This window comes from Didymosphaeria variabile (assembly GCF_027946475.1).
Source record: "Didymosphaeria variabile strain IMI 356815 chromosome Unknown scaffold_10, whole genome shotgun sequence".
Taxonomy (NCBI): domain Eukaryota; kingdom Fungi; phylum Ascomycota; class Dothideomycetes; order Pleosporales; family Didymosphaeriaceae; genus Didymosphaeria; species Didymosphaeria variabile.
In genome coordinates this window covers 191,213-205,953 of record NW_026611629.1, presented here as the reverse complement: position 1 = coordinate 205,953, position 14,741 = coordinate 191,213, and the positions used below count along the sequence as shown (strand labels likewise).

General features: G+C 51.1%; 1 protein-coding gene across 1 annotated transcript; it reads left to right on the top strand.

The window, feature by feature from the left end:
- Positions 1 to 375: 375 nt before the first annotated feature.
- On the top strand, positions 376 to 2,043 carry N0V89_012118 (uncharacterized protein; the record flags this gene model as incomplete). Its single annotated transcript, XM_056220843.1, has 4 exons — positions 376 to 463; positions 593 to 990; positions 1,131 to 1,527; positions 1,736 to 2,043. The coding sequence occupies 4 exons, from the start codon at positions 376 to 378 to the stop codon at positions 2,041 to 2,043; spliced, it is 1,191 nt and encodes a 396-aa protein (XP_056064830.1).
- Positions 2,044 to 14,741: the final 12,698 nt, after the last annotated feature.

Here is a 14,741-nt window from a genome sequence, read left to right as displayed (position 1 = left end):
ACATTTGAAATTTTCGGCAGCCCATGCTATGGCATCGTGCGGGGCCAAGGACATCCATGTTCCAGCCCAGTGGAGACGACTGCCACAGCTAACCCTAGCATATATATGGTAATAAGATCAAGGATCTCCCGAAAGCGAGCAAACCGACACCCAAAGTGGTATCGCTGTTGTCTGCTAACTCTTCTAGTCGAGTCAACAAGTGGATCTTCCTCCGAAGACGGCCCTTTTCTCGGAGAGTGAAGTAGCTGCACAGGCCTGTCTACTCAGATGTCGTTAGGACCTTGGTTAACCTGTATGTTGCCATAGGCTTTCCTTCGTAAACTCCCAAAGCCTTTTTGCAGACCCCAGTCGACTGCAACACGCTCGTACTACGCAATGGCCAGCAACGCAAACATCCCGACGACCGTCCCTTCGGCCCGTCACCACGAGGGAAAGCTCGCCATCATCACCGGCGCATCCAGAAGTGCGTAACTACATTTCTCCGCGTCGTGCAGATGCAACCTCTTCTCAGGTAGTCCCCTCAACATGCCGTCGCCAACAAACCATATGAGCCCTACTCCGGTCAACTAACATGACGACTTCTGCGACACAGGCATCGGCGCCGCCATCGCCCGCAACCTCGCCGCCAAAGGTAGCAATGTAGTCATCGTCTACCTCACCGAGGGTTCCGACCCCTTGGCCGCCAAACTGGCCGAGGAGCTTACCTCCTCGCACGGCGTCGCGGCCATCCCCGTCCGTGCCGACTTCACGACCGCCGAGGGCGTGCAGAAGATCATTGCCGAGGCCAAGGAGAAGGCGCCTGTCAATCCCAAGACTGGCAAGTTCCAGGTCGACATCCTCGTCCACAGCGCCGCGCTGTTCCACGCCATGCCCCTCGAGGCCTGCAACTTGGAGGACTTCCAACGGGTATATGCCATAAATGTCTGGGGCCCGATAAACCTGACCCAAGCGGTCAAGCCGTACCTGCCTACCGACCGGTCGGGACGTATTGTAAGTCGTCAGCTACCCTCTGCTGCCTTTTCAACTCTCCATATGGCCTTCCTTTACGAGCGCCTCCGCAGGAATAATGGCAATCGGCAGACGTCCTTGTGTTTTCATGTCTTGACAAGTGAGACTAACACAATTCCCAGGTCAATGTGTCCAGCGTCGGCTCCAAGGTCGGCCTCCAATACCTCACCCTCTATGGCGGCTCCAAAGGCGCCCTGGAAGCGATGACGCGCACCTGGGCGCGCGAGCTCGCCGAACAGGCCACCGTCAATTGCATCAACCCCGGTAGCACCATGACAGACATGTACCGTAACGCGAACCCGGCGGCTAAGGAGGCCAATGCACTGTTCAACCCGCTGGTACCGCTGTCGCCGCTGCGCGAGTGGGACAACGAGGAGCAGAAGAGGTTCGGCGAATTGTATGGTGGACGCGTGGCGTATCCGGAGGAGATTGCCGGGATCGTGGGCATGATCTGTTCGCCGGAGAGTGGGTGGATGACGGGGTGCTTGGTCAGTGCTAATGGTGGGCAATGGATGAGCGGTTAGAGGGCGCACCCAAGATAGGAAACGAATGGAGCAGCCGGGATGTTGCAATGTTGCCTAGGTACGCAGATCGCTGACCGATCGAAAAGCTGGCGTCCGCTAGCCAATCACACAGCTTGTTTCCACCGCCGACCATCAATCGATCAGGCTTGCTTTGGATGCAATGTTTCTTTGTGGTGATTGCGAATGACAGTGGACTGGCTTAGACAAATCTTTCCAGAACAAGACTTCCATTGCTGGTCTTTGGCGATTACTTATATGCTCACTCCGTCCCCTTGCGGGCACTCCAGTCCAACTTGTCCTTCAACCAGTCTCAAGCATCAAAGTACATCAGAACGGAAACATGGCACAGAACCACGAAGACCACGGCAACATCACGCCAGACTCGGCCCTAGAGTTGGAGAATGCCTACGGATGCACCATTCAAGACAGTCATTCTGATGATGTTATGAGCATGGGCGACCGACACAATGTCCGCTATGATCTCAACGCCGAAGACGTCCGTGTTGTCTAACTCGCAATCGAAATCGAGGTAGTTGATCCCATTGCCAATACCAAAGGGTCCGCGAAGCTCGCCAACAACGATGGCGCTATATCCGGCATTCTATTGAGTGCTGTCAACGTCCTAGGGTTGTAGCGCGGTCGGGTGGAACAGTCGGGTAGCTTGATTGAATCGTAGCGAGGAACTAAAGTGGCGCCCCTTGTTGTTGGACCCTTCAGTACCATAATGTAGAAGTATCCGGACTCTCCTATACCGCTGGTAGGGTAATTAAAGGTACTGAACCCTAAGATCAACGTTTTCAGAGTGGAGATGAAGTTCACGGAAAGTGCCATCATCTCCAGAGTAGAACAAGGTGTTACTCCGTTGATTTGGGTACATGTGAGTCGTGTTTGGGGTGCTTCCTAGGCTGACAAGTAGGTAACCGCCGTCATTGATAATTTCCCTGCGTAGAACGCTTCTGCCAATCTTAAAAGTCTAAGGACACTGCAATACGTCTGTACTGCCCCTGTTTCCGCCCAGCGTCCCATAAGTGGTGCAACTGAATGGACCTCCGTTTAAAGAGTTTGTTCTACTACTTCTGATGATACTTGATTCATGACTATAGTAAAACCGTACCGAATCTAGACTTGCCGAAGCTCCACTAAAGTGGATGGTTGCAATCATGTTGTAATAATGTGACACCTATTGGGAAGAAAGTCCCACTCTATAGCTCTCAAGTCTTGCTGATACGGCCGTTACGTCGTAGATTAATGGATGCGGAGCAAGCGTTCACTTTATTGGATAGAGGGGTTTGCGATAGTGCTAATTTAGTAGTGGTTATTAAACACTTGGCCTACGCAAGTACAGCACAATTAGCGAACATGCCCAGGTAAGATTGGACGTGATTAAGAAGGCCTTTCTTTGTGAAGTATAACTAATCTCTTTTTCTCTCCTTTTACCGCTGGCAACAATCTACGCGCAGTCAGCACAATAACCATACGGAGTTAGGACCAGAATAATGTGTCTGGGGATCCGCTTTTCGAGGACCGGGGACTACCCTAAGAAGCTGCATAGATCTGGCAATATTCCATTGTAATTGGTAGACCCTGCAAGGGGAACGCGACCGGCAGACCTTTTATGCGATGTAGACGCGTGCGTACTCGTATTTTTCACAATCCTCTAGGTAACATATCTAGTAGGGAAATGGAAACTTACAGATTTCGGTATCTCAAAAGTAATACCAAGGTTAGGGAAGAGCAATCTCTTGAGTGCAGAAGACGCGAACCCAGTGCCTATAGCGCTAATAACTATACGCACCCACAGGATGAGCCGCACTAGGTCTGTCTTAAAGATAAACCCTAAACGAGACCTAGGAAGATACACAGCACTAGAGCAACATTAGCCTCCGCACGCAGTCGAAAAGACTGATGGTAGAGAGGCTGATATTTAGTCCTTTAGATGTATATTATTAGAAGTTTTAACTTATGCCGTGTCGCTAGATTTTGAGATAGTGAAAGAATTTCGCGACATATTACTAAAAGGACATTAGGACATACGTTTCTACGACTACTAAGATAACGGGAGGAATATTAAGCTAGCGTTTTATTCTTTCCTGGCAGGACTGCAAATGAAGTAGGACAGTTAAAGCCCGAAAGATATTATATGGGTAGGCGAGACAGTAGACCTTCTAAAAGATATCGTAGTTAGGGAGCCTAAAGATTAAATCGATGTAGAGATAATTCACGATCGTCTTCGCCAAATTGATTCTCGCATGAAACAATATAGAGGTCACTGGCTCCAGAACAGTCAACCTAGTCTTCGCGTAGACACCAACATCTACCCGGCGTCTTCTGTGTATCTACCCGGCTTAGCCAATGCTTCAGCAACTGAGAGCCCCGAGGAAGACCTGAATCTGGACGCGAGGCGTTTAGATCTTCAAGAAGACAAGTTGCTCGACCTCGATTCTCATGGCAATACCTTGTCAACATAAGTGGACTCCAAGTATAACTATTTCTGAACATGGAAGTCCCCTCGACAAAAGGTCTGGTCGGGAATAGCCGACCACAAGTTTGGTCAAGGTTTGGGGTCGAAGTGAAAGAAGGCTCGGTTACTTTCAATGTCAACTCGCGAACACCTCACAATCTGGATGTCCGACAGCTAGCCTCAAGATCACTCTTTTACCTTCGTTGGTTGTAATGTGGGATCCTTTTGGATCAAGCACAGCGGCTAGCCTGCAATATTCATAAAGTTATCAAGGTTTTAAGAATCTACATTTTTTAGGAATCCTGGGCACCTCTGTGCACACCCGCGCACGTCTGGGCATACCTGTCCACTCTAGATAGTATAGACACGAATGCGCACGTATGTGCACCTTTGCGCAACTCCGTTCTGAAAACCTTTCATGATATATTGTTCTTCCGCCCTGGCTATCTTGCTTGCTCTGGTCTTGCAGCTACACGAATAGTTAGAGCTTGGGATATTAGAGCTTGGAACCATGGAAGCCCCAGAATGAAAGGATACCCTGAGCTATTGTCTCACTGTTTGGATATGGGAAGGAGTGACCCCCGGGAACATATTCGACTTTTAAATGATCGGCAGGTAACAACTTGAAGATATCCTCAGTAGTCTCACTCCCGTTAACAATATTATCTTCATGACCAAAGTAGACGAGGAGCGTAGAGTTATACAAGGGACTCTCAGGGTGCGACTTTCCGGCGAAGATATCACAGACCTTTGCCCACACATCTTCCTGGTGTTGCAGCGGCCCGTATTACGTGGATTGCTGGAACGCATGCACATGACCTTCGTTGTGATCGAACTGCCACTGAAGCAAGGCTGCTAGGTCGAAAGTCTGCTGCACAGCTGGGGGAAAGACCAATGATACGGGATGCGCACTTTTCGAGATATTCAAGGCCGGCCCAGACGAAGCGACCCCAAGAACCGCTTGTACCTTATCTCGGATAGCTTCTTGTGAGGGTGCAGTTTCGGGATGTTGTAAAATGGGATCGTCATAACCAGCTGGAAGCTTCCGCAGGAGGCCTGCAGGGCCGAAGAGCACTATAGAGCGAATCGATGTAGGGAAAGCACCTGCGAAAGCCAAAGATATGGGGCCGCCCAGGGAATAACCGACCATAGAGAAAGTAGCATTGCCTAGCCACGAGATTGGAGAAGACATCAGGGCCAGTAGAAATTTGGGTTGCAAACAGGCGAATGTCGTGTCGAACATTTAGCGGAGTAGCGCTGTAACCTCGACCCCAGAGATCTAGCGAGGAAAGTAGGTGTGTCAGCTTAGACCCGATAAATGCCTGCTCGGTCTATCGAATATTTCGAGCCGTCTAGGAAAAAATTGGGAGTTTGCCTACCAAAAAGCATGACACGGAAGTTAGCTTCGACCAATGCTTGGGCTATCTTAGAAAACACCAGGCTAGGCGTGCCATCGCCATGTACAAACACGATCTTTTCACCGTCTACTGGCCCCCATTCATAAACACGCATGCTGCCGTAGAAGGTGGGGACGTCGCGCCCCCCGGGAAGCGCGTTGGGCGGGTACGCCATAGTGGCCGCCTGCTCCACCGAAATGAAGGGGATCAGCGACGTGATGGGTGAAGCAATATTGGTAGCCATAGCAAATGACTGCGTCTTTGCCTTCTTTTCCGAAGGCAATTGCTGGCCGATAGCTCGTAAAAAGGTAAAAGGCTGTACGTGCGTAGACAAGGCGATACAGAAAGCTTGGGGAATCGCAAGGAAAGGCAAAGTGGTGGGTAAACTATATAACCGGCATGCGGCACAGTCCGCCGTAGTCTGCGTCACCTCAGGTAGCCTGCAGCCCGAGACGCCACACTGGCCAACACCAACACCGGATGATGCTCACTCTGTCGTACTACATATGCCATGCATACGAGCAAAGGCATGAATGACGATTGAATGCATTTTGGGCCGCTTTTTGAGCAATGCCTTCTTTCACAACAACCCAATTCGGCCTCTGCTCCGAACGCTACCTACAGAAAGCGATGGCAATGAATACGAAGATAAGACATGACCTCGTGTAAGCGAAGGACCTGCAGAACGCAATGTTGCATGTAGCAAACTTCAAAAGCCGAGGCAATATATATTAAGATCATAGAGGCTTCAGGGTGAGTAATCCCCATAGCCATCTTTGTTGCCAAGTCATCCGAGCAGACGTGCAACAATGGAGCCTACTCCCAAACCATCATTCCCTGCTACCTTACCCTCTGGGCCTCCTTCACCAACCCTCTTACGTGGCTCATGTCTCTGCGGCAGAATACGATTGGAGAGCAGGATGATGCCTGAAGCAGTAACCATATGCCACTGTGTGGAGTGTCGCAAGGCTTCATCCAACCCTTTCTTGACTTTCGGTCTATTTCACAAAGACTACATTGGATGGAATTTTACAGACTCTCACGGCACAAAGACTCTTCGGGGAGATTTAATTGAAGGCATTCGGCTCACCTGCTACATCTCTATACCAGCTCATAGCTAGATTCCATCTCCATGTAGCCTCAGCTCTTCACTAATTGTGTTACCACTTTACTATGTTACATCACTCCTTTGTGAATCAGGTCGGTAGACTAACGTATCTCATCTCACTATTTATCATAGGATTGCCACCAAACCAGATCTTAGAATAACTGCTTCCCATCCTTAATTACTACTCAACATTTAGCCTTCCTTTATGATTACTTCTAAAACTACTTAGTCTTAGAACGAAATAGGGCCAGACGCATAATACCTTTGACCTCTCTAGCCATGCCTCTCTAGGACGTTCATCTTTTCTCAAATTATAAAAGATCGAATCTTCTAGACGAGTCGAATGCGTAGGTAATATACCCTCCTAGTACTACACTAAACACCATAGCGCTAGCGCATAGTATCCCTAAAGTTGCACCCTAAGAGCATCAATGACGCGCCTACTCGCAGCTTATACCGAAAGAAGAAGGAATAACGGTAGTAGAGCTATCTCTAAGTGCAGTGTCATTACTGAAAACTTTATTTTTCATATATGTTGGCGACTACCCTAAGAAACTAGCACTCCGTTCATCACATAATAAGGACATACGCTCCAAGAGTTGAAGCACGACCAGCCCATTCCCCGGCCCCTAAACCATCTACCTCCTCATACTCCTCATCTCCTCATCCTCATCTCCATCCACCCTACAATGCTCAATGCCCGGCACATAGACATACTCTCCTCCGCCATCTATGCCACTCCCATCCCCTTCCCCCACCTCTTCTTGAACCTCATACATCTTCGGACGGCTCAGCACGTACGGATGGTTACGCGGGAGGTAGTGCCACAGTGTAAGCGGTGGGTATGACGTTCTTGGCGCAGGCCAGGGGGTGGGTAGCTGCGATGGGGGCGTAGACTGGAGAGAGTAGTTCGGTGTTGCAGGCGTGCTAGGCGTGGGAGGGACGTAAGTCTGAGAGTCGACGATGAGGGGCTGAGCATACGTCGGCGTCGGAGCTGTGGCGCTTGGACGTTGCAACGGAGGTTGGCCGCTCGTACACGTTAGGAAATAGAGTGATGCAAACTTCCGCTACATACTCATCTTCAATGTCATCGTTCTTGGAGGACAAGGGAATGCAAGACGATGCGACGGGGTGAGACCTCAGGCCATCTGCATGTTGGGAATGCTGTTGGCTGTCACTGTACGCATTCGTTTGCATGGTGGCAGCGCTTTGCGGAACCGGACCGCGCGCTGCTGGCAATTGTGGGAGCTTCTTCGATAGATCTGGACGTGTTGAGAGGGACATGATCTCGATCCGTCTGCCGCAGTGCGATGAAGAGCTGGAAGTGCTCAGCATTCCTATTCCGGTCCCTACGCTCGTCGTCAGTTGACAGGTGTGGCCGCTCGACTTTGCGACTGCCAACACCAGTGCAGGGACCAGAAGTCATGGGAGACGTGGTCGCCGGCTATGTCGATGGAAGAAGAAGCCGTTGAGCAGCAGGAACTCGACGCGAATTGAAGCATGTCGCATTATCTTGCTCCAAGACTCCGAGACGCAGGTCGATCGAAAATCCATAAGAATCACAGCACGCACAGCAGGCTCAGGAATGTCACGCAGTTTGACAACATGGCAGTCTGGCCGATCGGCAAGCGTACACTGCATGTATAACCTCGCGCGAGTCCGTTCGTTTGCGTTCATACCGCACTGCCTGCAGGCTTCGCTCTCGGCCCGATAGTGTGTGAGCCGAACTATCTGAGAGGCAGATACGCGGGCGTGTGTAGCGTGCGAAAATGGAAGGAGAACGAGTGACGATTGCGTGCGTGCCTTACGATCGCTTGGAGTCGCGGGACTGGGCACAAGATCGGGAACGTAACGGCCGTATCTCAAGCCAATGGCGAAGCTGCGCGGCAAGGGCACTCCGTGCGTGCAGATAGCACACGCGACTGGTTACCTCTTGACGAGCGCGTTGGTTGACGAGTCGCCGATGCTCCGGGCGTGTTTGCATCAGCATTCCAGCAGACACGCGACGCTTCCCTTGCGGTGTCTTGTGCCTTGTGTTCTGGGGAAGCATTCCTGTCCTTGAACATTCTCCATGATAAGGTTCGCGCGATGCTGGGGAGGTCAGCATGCGCCCAGCAGCTAGGCGGTTCGCTGTGGGTATGCACGATCTCGGCCGGCCTCTTCGCGCGCAGTATCCGCGGCGTGGCGATCCTGCGACTTGATATTGCGACTTGGTCCGTAGAACCTGAGCGCGATGATCGGGTATGTGTAGAGGCGTCAGAGCATCGAAGTCGGTGAGGGGACGCTCGAGATGCACCAGAGTGGTAGGTGGATATGCTTCGTGTGTCTATCCTTGTTGCCTTTCTCAAGCGGAATGGGGTCGTGAAGCGCGTCTATTCAATCAGCGATAACGAAAATGTCGTAAGACCTTCTTCGGGGGCGAACCTTTCCTTGCTCGGTATTCTATGTGGCATCACAGCTTCTTGTCGGGTCCTCGATATGCTCCTTATGTAGGGTTGGCCAATGGATATCCTCTATGCCATGCATAAAGTCGATAATCGCCCAAACAGTCGAAGATCGGTCTACGCATTCGTAATTCTGGTCACCTGTGGAACTCAAGGCCTGGCTTGGATAGTGTGCTCGGCTTGCGAATGCATTGATACTCGCAGAAACATTGTCTGATCCGAAAGTCTCGAGTTTCCTTGCCGTAGGTACTACCAACATCAGGTAGGACGGAAGCTGTAGGATGAAGCGTCATGATTCGATTCCGAGGATGTTCGACGAAGTGCCGATACCACAAGCTGTACGCTGTGCAGATGGATGTTCCGATATCCCGCACTCCCAGGCTACGGAATCCATCGTCCGTTACGGTGGCAGTTGCGCGAGCAAGACACTAGCCTCCCTTTCGCATGCTGCGGGTTGTTGACATGACCGGGTCGGCAGGAGGGGCTAATTGGACGAGCCAGATGTTCGTCCCAGTGACGGGGTCATTGTGATGTGTGCACAGATGAGGCTCGTACGCTGTCCGGTCCGAACAAAAAAGCGTTATGCTGCAAATGGGCCCAACAATGTGATCAGGTGTCTTAGGATGACCGACAGATAGCTCGTTTAATGCGTGTCCGCCGAACTAGGTGCGGTGTCGGGTACTGAGGTATAGCATCGTGTTTTGGAATTTCTGGCTCAAGGCTCCTTCTGCGCTTTCTGAAGGAGACAGCGCCACAAAGTAGTTTCTAAATGTATTGTGTGAGGCGCCCTTAGCGCGTCACCATTACATAGATGCAGAAAAGTCCACCGTCTTCGGATGAGTAGCAGAACATTTCGGATGAAAAATGTTGTCAACGCAAAGGAGTAAAAGTGTATGGGAATTGTATATGATCGGAAAGCGCTCGAGTCCTCTCACGTGTAGATGGGCGACAACAGCATTGTATAAACCTACCCTGCATATCAATCCGAGTGGCCGCGGGTCAACGGGCGGATCTGGAACCGAGTCGTGGAGACTAGCCGTCTTGCGTTCAACCGAGATGCGACCATTGCGCCGGTGTGAGTCTAAATCGACTGCACATGGGACTGATCCGATGATCGGTGAACCTTTCTCGATCTTTAGCAGTGTGGGGTCTACCTTCAGAATGGACTCACTTATATTGCGCCCGAGACAAGAGGTTTGCGTCTCCTATAAACTCATGAGATGGTTGGGAGGCGGTGAGCATGTCGCAGCCGCACCCTAGCTGCCCGCGCTAGTCTTGTTCGGCGTGCCATGGTAGACGGCATAAGGAAACGCAACAGATACTAACAGGCTCGACAGGCTCAGGTTCGACAGGTTCAGGCTCAACAGGCTCGACACACCTTCTTGTCCAACCCTCCGATCTACCCGAGTTGATGGGCAAGGCTCGTCTCGCTGGGCGCCGCCTGCGACTCCCAAGAAACGTGTCAGCACTGAACCGAACGATTGCATGGCATCGCAAAGGGAGCTGTGGAGACCAAAATAGTGAGCTGAGATGATGGCGGAAGTAGCGGGGCAACAATGAGGGAGAGGGAGAGGCGCCGGGGCACCGTCGCTTCGCATTTCCTTTGCGAGGCAGCTTGAGCATCAAATTCCATGGCATCCACCCCGCGTATCGACCCCGCCGCACATAGTCTCAACTTGAACTGCAGAAGCTTTGCAGCATCACCAATATGCGACGCCCGGAAGGATGTGCGCGGCGCGATTTGTTGGGGCCGAATACTGCTCGCATGCGGCAAGTATCACTCGCTCTACGTGGCCGAATGGAGGTGGTGTTCCATTACCGAACGCCTAATACGTCGCCAGCAGTAGGTGCGCAGCCACATCATGGAGGAGAGGAAAGGAAGAAACCGCCGCGATTTTGAAGCCGCAGCAGCTCGGCCGGTATCAGGCACCCACCATGTACGAACAGGTCTGAGGATTTGATCCAATTCTGCCGTACGGGCGACCTGTTGCGATCAGAATGTGAGACCGTTGATAGCAACTCATCGAAGTCGACTTCCATGCATTCATGTCGACCATTGCATATCCGATAAGCCCACAACTCTTGAAAATGGCACCACCATCACCAGCACTGCTGCCACCCCTGTGTGGACGCGGGCGAAGGACCTGGCGAATATGCCACCTTGGCGTCACCCTGCGAGTATCTCAAGTCTACTTATCAGCTCTGCTCGAGGCAGAATCCTCCGGGCTAAGCAGAATTTTCCTTCTTACGCCGCGCAATATCTCGTTCCTCGGGGTCGTAAGGCTGACTCCACTTCCGGCAACGCCGCACCGTGGGCTCAATATACTCCCCCTGGCGGGCGCCTAGCTCAGCGCCTCATGATTGGACAGGTACCGAATCGTCAACAACGATGCCGGACGACTACCGAAAGCAACATTCAGAACCTTGTTCTCTACGGGCACAGTCATTGTAGACGACATATCAGCATCCCTCGACTATAAGAACCATTGCAAGCCATACTGTTGTGGACGGACGTGATAAAAAACCACCTTGCCGGAATGACAATGCGAACCCCATCCTCGCCCGCGCTGCGCTTGCTCATCATTTCCGTCTCTGGATTGATTCGTCCATTTGTGGGCCCTTTCAGGAAATGCAATCACGACCTGGTGGAGTGCGTAGGCACCCGGACCCGTCACGACTCTACCGTCTCACTCTGGTACTTTTCGATGAAACAAAAGCACGAGAGTGGCTCTTGTTATGGAGACGACTTCGGCTTGGATTAACGGACAATGAGGATCGGATTGGACGCGAAGTGACAGGACACTTGCGGCTCGAGCTTCTCGTGGTCCTCATCGCCCTTACCACCGGTCACCTTCTATTTGAGGGCAATGGTCACACCAAGAGAATGGGCTTGCGATCATGACGCATAGAAGAAAATCATTGGGCATTCTAACAATTTGATCTCGTGTCCCATGCAGGCTCGGCATGGGTAGTGAATCTTCAGGTCGGAGCGGAGATATTGTTAGGAGACGCCACCATCCGCCCCAACAACTACCGTACAGTCCAAGAGCAATATCGTAACATTCTACTCGTACTCCGATCACCTCGCATTCGCTCTGGACTCGCATGACTCACCTGCTGTTGAGTCACGTCCGATGGGCCGACGGTGCCAAAGTCTGAAGCCTGCCACAGAACCATCATAGCGTCGTAATGCCTCTCCAATCTCCCTTGAACCTCGCACCTCCATGCACCCATATCGACGAAACCACAGCGCCATAATACCGAATAACAAGAGTGCCAGAAGGGTCCGATCGCTTCTCATTCGCTCTTGCTGTATTTCTTCCACCAATCTCAGTATATCAGCGGTTCGTTCAATGCCTTCCTCCGTACCATCCAATCTGGCAGCCAGCCCCGCGACTCCAACGCCAAAGCGATCGGACAGGATCGTAAGCGTCTTTTCGACAACATCAAAGCGCATGTGGAGCGCCGCCTTTACCGACACGAAATTGTTGTTGAAGTGATCGTATGTATCTGCCGCAGCGTCTTCGAGGTAATCAATGTCCCTTTTCAGCTTCGATATCTGGCCATCCAGCTTATGTTACCATTGGAATGCAGCGTTCCCTAGGAAGCTATGGCATAGGCGGAGTGTTGGTCTGCGAGGTACTGGACTATCCGGCGAAGTAACAGTGTTCAGAGTTTCAGATGCGGAGCTATCAGAATTTACAGACATCATGTTAGTGAATGCATCACGATAGCATTGCTGCGCAATTCATGTTCCACCTTCGGACGCCCATGAAGCCCGTTGCGCGTGCAGTCCGACGAGACATGATAAGGTAGCTGTATCCGATTGTGTGGGCCCCTAGGAGCAACTGAGTGGAGAACTCAAGCTGGTTTGTCGTATGCGAGCAGGTCCCGAACAAAGACATACCGGCTTTATGGTTGTGGAAGAGCGAGGCGACGCTAGCCAAGGATGAAAAGAAAGCAGCCAAATTCCTATGATGCCTCCGAACATTCCATGTACCTGTGTTATCTCGAATATTCCCGCCACTTTGCGACATGAGACGGCCCGGGGTTGACACACGCACGTGACTCACATTCTCAATGGAACATTCACCTACCCACCCACCTCGTCTGTTATGGGAATCTCTAGAAACGCCTCAAGAATCTTCATCAAAGCCGGGACTCTTCCTGAGTCAGATAGGTAGTCTGTGTTCACCTTCCAGGCGCGTGTCTTGGACGATGCGTTCTTCATTTGGTCTCGCCGGCGCACTTATAAGCTGAGCTATGCACACCCGTCCATGCTCAACTCAGAGCAACAGTTGGTAAACTACAAGCCTCTCACTAGTTTAGACGACAGCCCCTTTGCGGAGGCTACAAAGCCTTTCTACCGGCAGCAGCTTTCATCACAGCTTAACTTAGCCTTCCCCATATCGAGCGCCCTGCAACACGGTTCTAACGTTGGAATTTCTAATCTCTACCATCGATTGCTCTAGAATATGTTCTCCCAGCAGCCTCGTAACTTCTACAATCCAAATGGAGAGGTACCTATGACAGACACAGAAGAGACGATAACTTCTCCTGAGTAGTCTTTAGAAGAGGGGCAACACCTCGAAATGGATCTGGATAGCGAGCACGAACCTTGTGAAAAATGACGATGGAGCAGCTCCTAGGAGTTAGTTCCTGCTGACGACCGCGATCTCTCTACTTAGTATAATGATATTTCTTTTACAGGAACGCTACTAGAGCGTTATTGAGAATGCTATGGCTATCTAGGCAGTAGTCCCATCTTCTGTTCCATGATGGATCGCTTCGAGATTTGGGCGCAGCAAGAAGGCATCTAGAACCCATACATTCGTCCGTTTCTAGTACGTAGATTATGGCTAGTTGGACTCGCAGAGTTTTACTTCCATGAACTTAAGAATGATCTGGGTGCAGCCATTAATGGAAGATGAATAGATGGGAGAGTAGTAGGCAGCCGTACTTACGCTAGCATCCGCTTACACGGCCTACGCAAAAGTAGCTTCTATATCTGAGCCACGGGAACCCTGTATATGGGTACCTGCCAACCTATAAGAATTAGCATCTGCGTCTGGACTAATGTCTGTCGCTGGATTGCCCCTCCCATATACGACCGCAGTCACTAGCCTGACTACGAGGGCTGCTGAATCCTCAGGTTTTGTTCCCCAGTTGCCTAACGGGAATTCGATAAGTATTACTTAGACGGTCGCTCCTTCTGCACATGCTTAACCCTTGGATGTAGAGGAGTTAACTAAGTAATTATAATAGTAAACGATTTCTTCTCTAGCTACTGGTAGTAAGCGCCCACACCCCTCTGATGGAAGTGAGGATAGGTTATTAACCCAGCGTCCGCGCATGGCCTAACCCCGCCACTAAAGGCGGCTAGTTGATCGAACCCCTAAAACTCTTCAGGCTGTATTGTGGTTGTAGTGTCACGGAACGGTTCTTCTTATTGAGACACGGACCTAATAACGGCCATTAACGTTACAAGGCTCTTGAACTTTTCTCTTTCCCTATCACAAGCACTAATAGCATACACGGAGAGCATGGTATTCTTCCACCTTTCTTATCGTCTGTCATTACCTTGACAACAAGGTATGGCTCCCATATTGCAAACGAGACTTATATCTCTCACTCCACATCTCGACCTACGCATTACATATCCGAACTTACATCGTCACTCGTTTCCTCTTCGCTTACAAGCACACCATGCCAGGACGATGCTATAGTAGCTCGACGCAGACACTTCCTTTTCCGCCGCTTCACGAGACGACCGGCGTATGGCATCCTACACATTGTCTA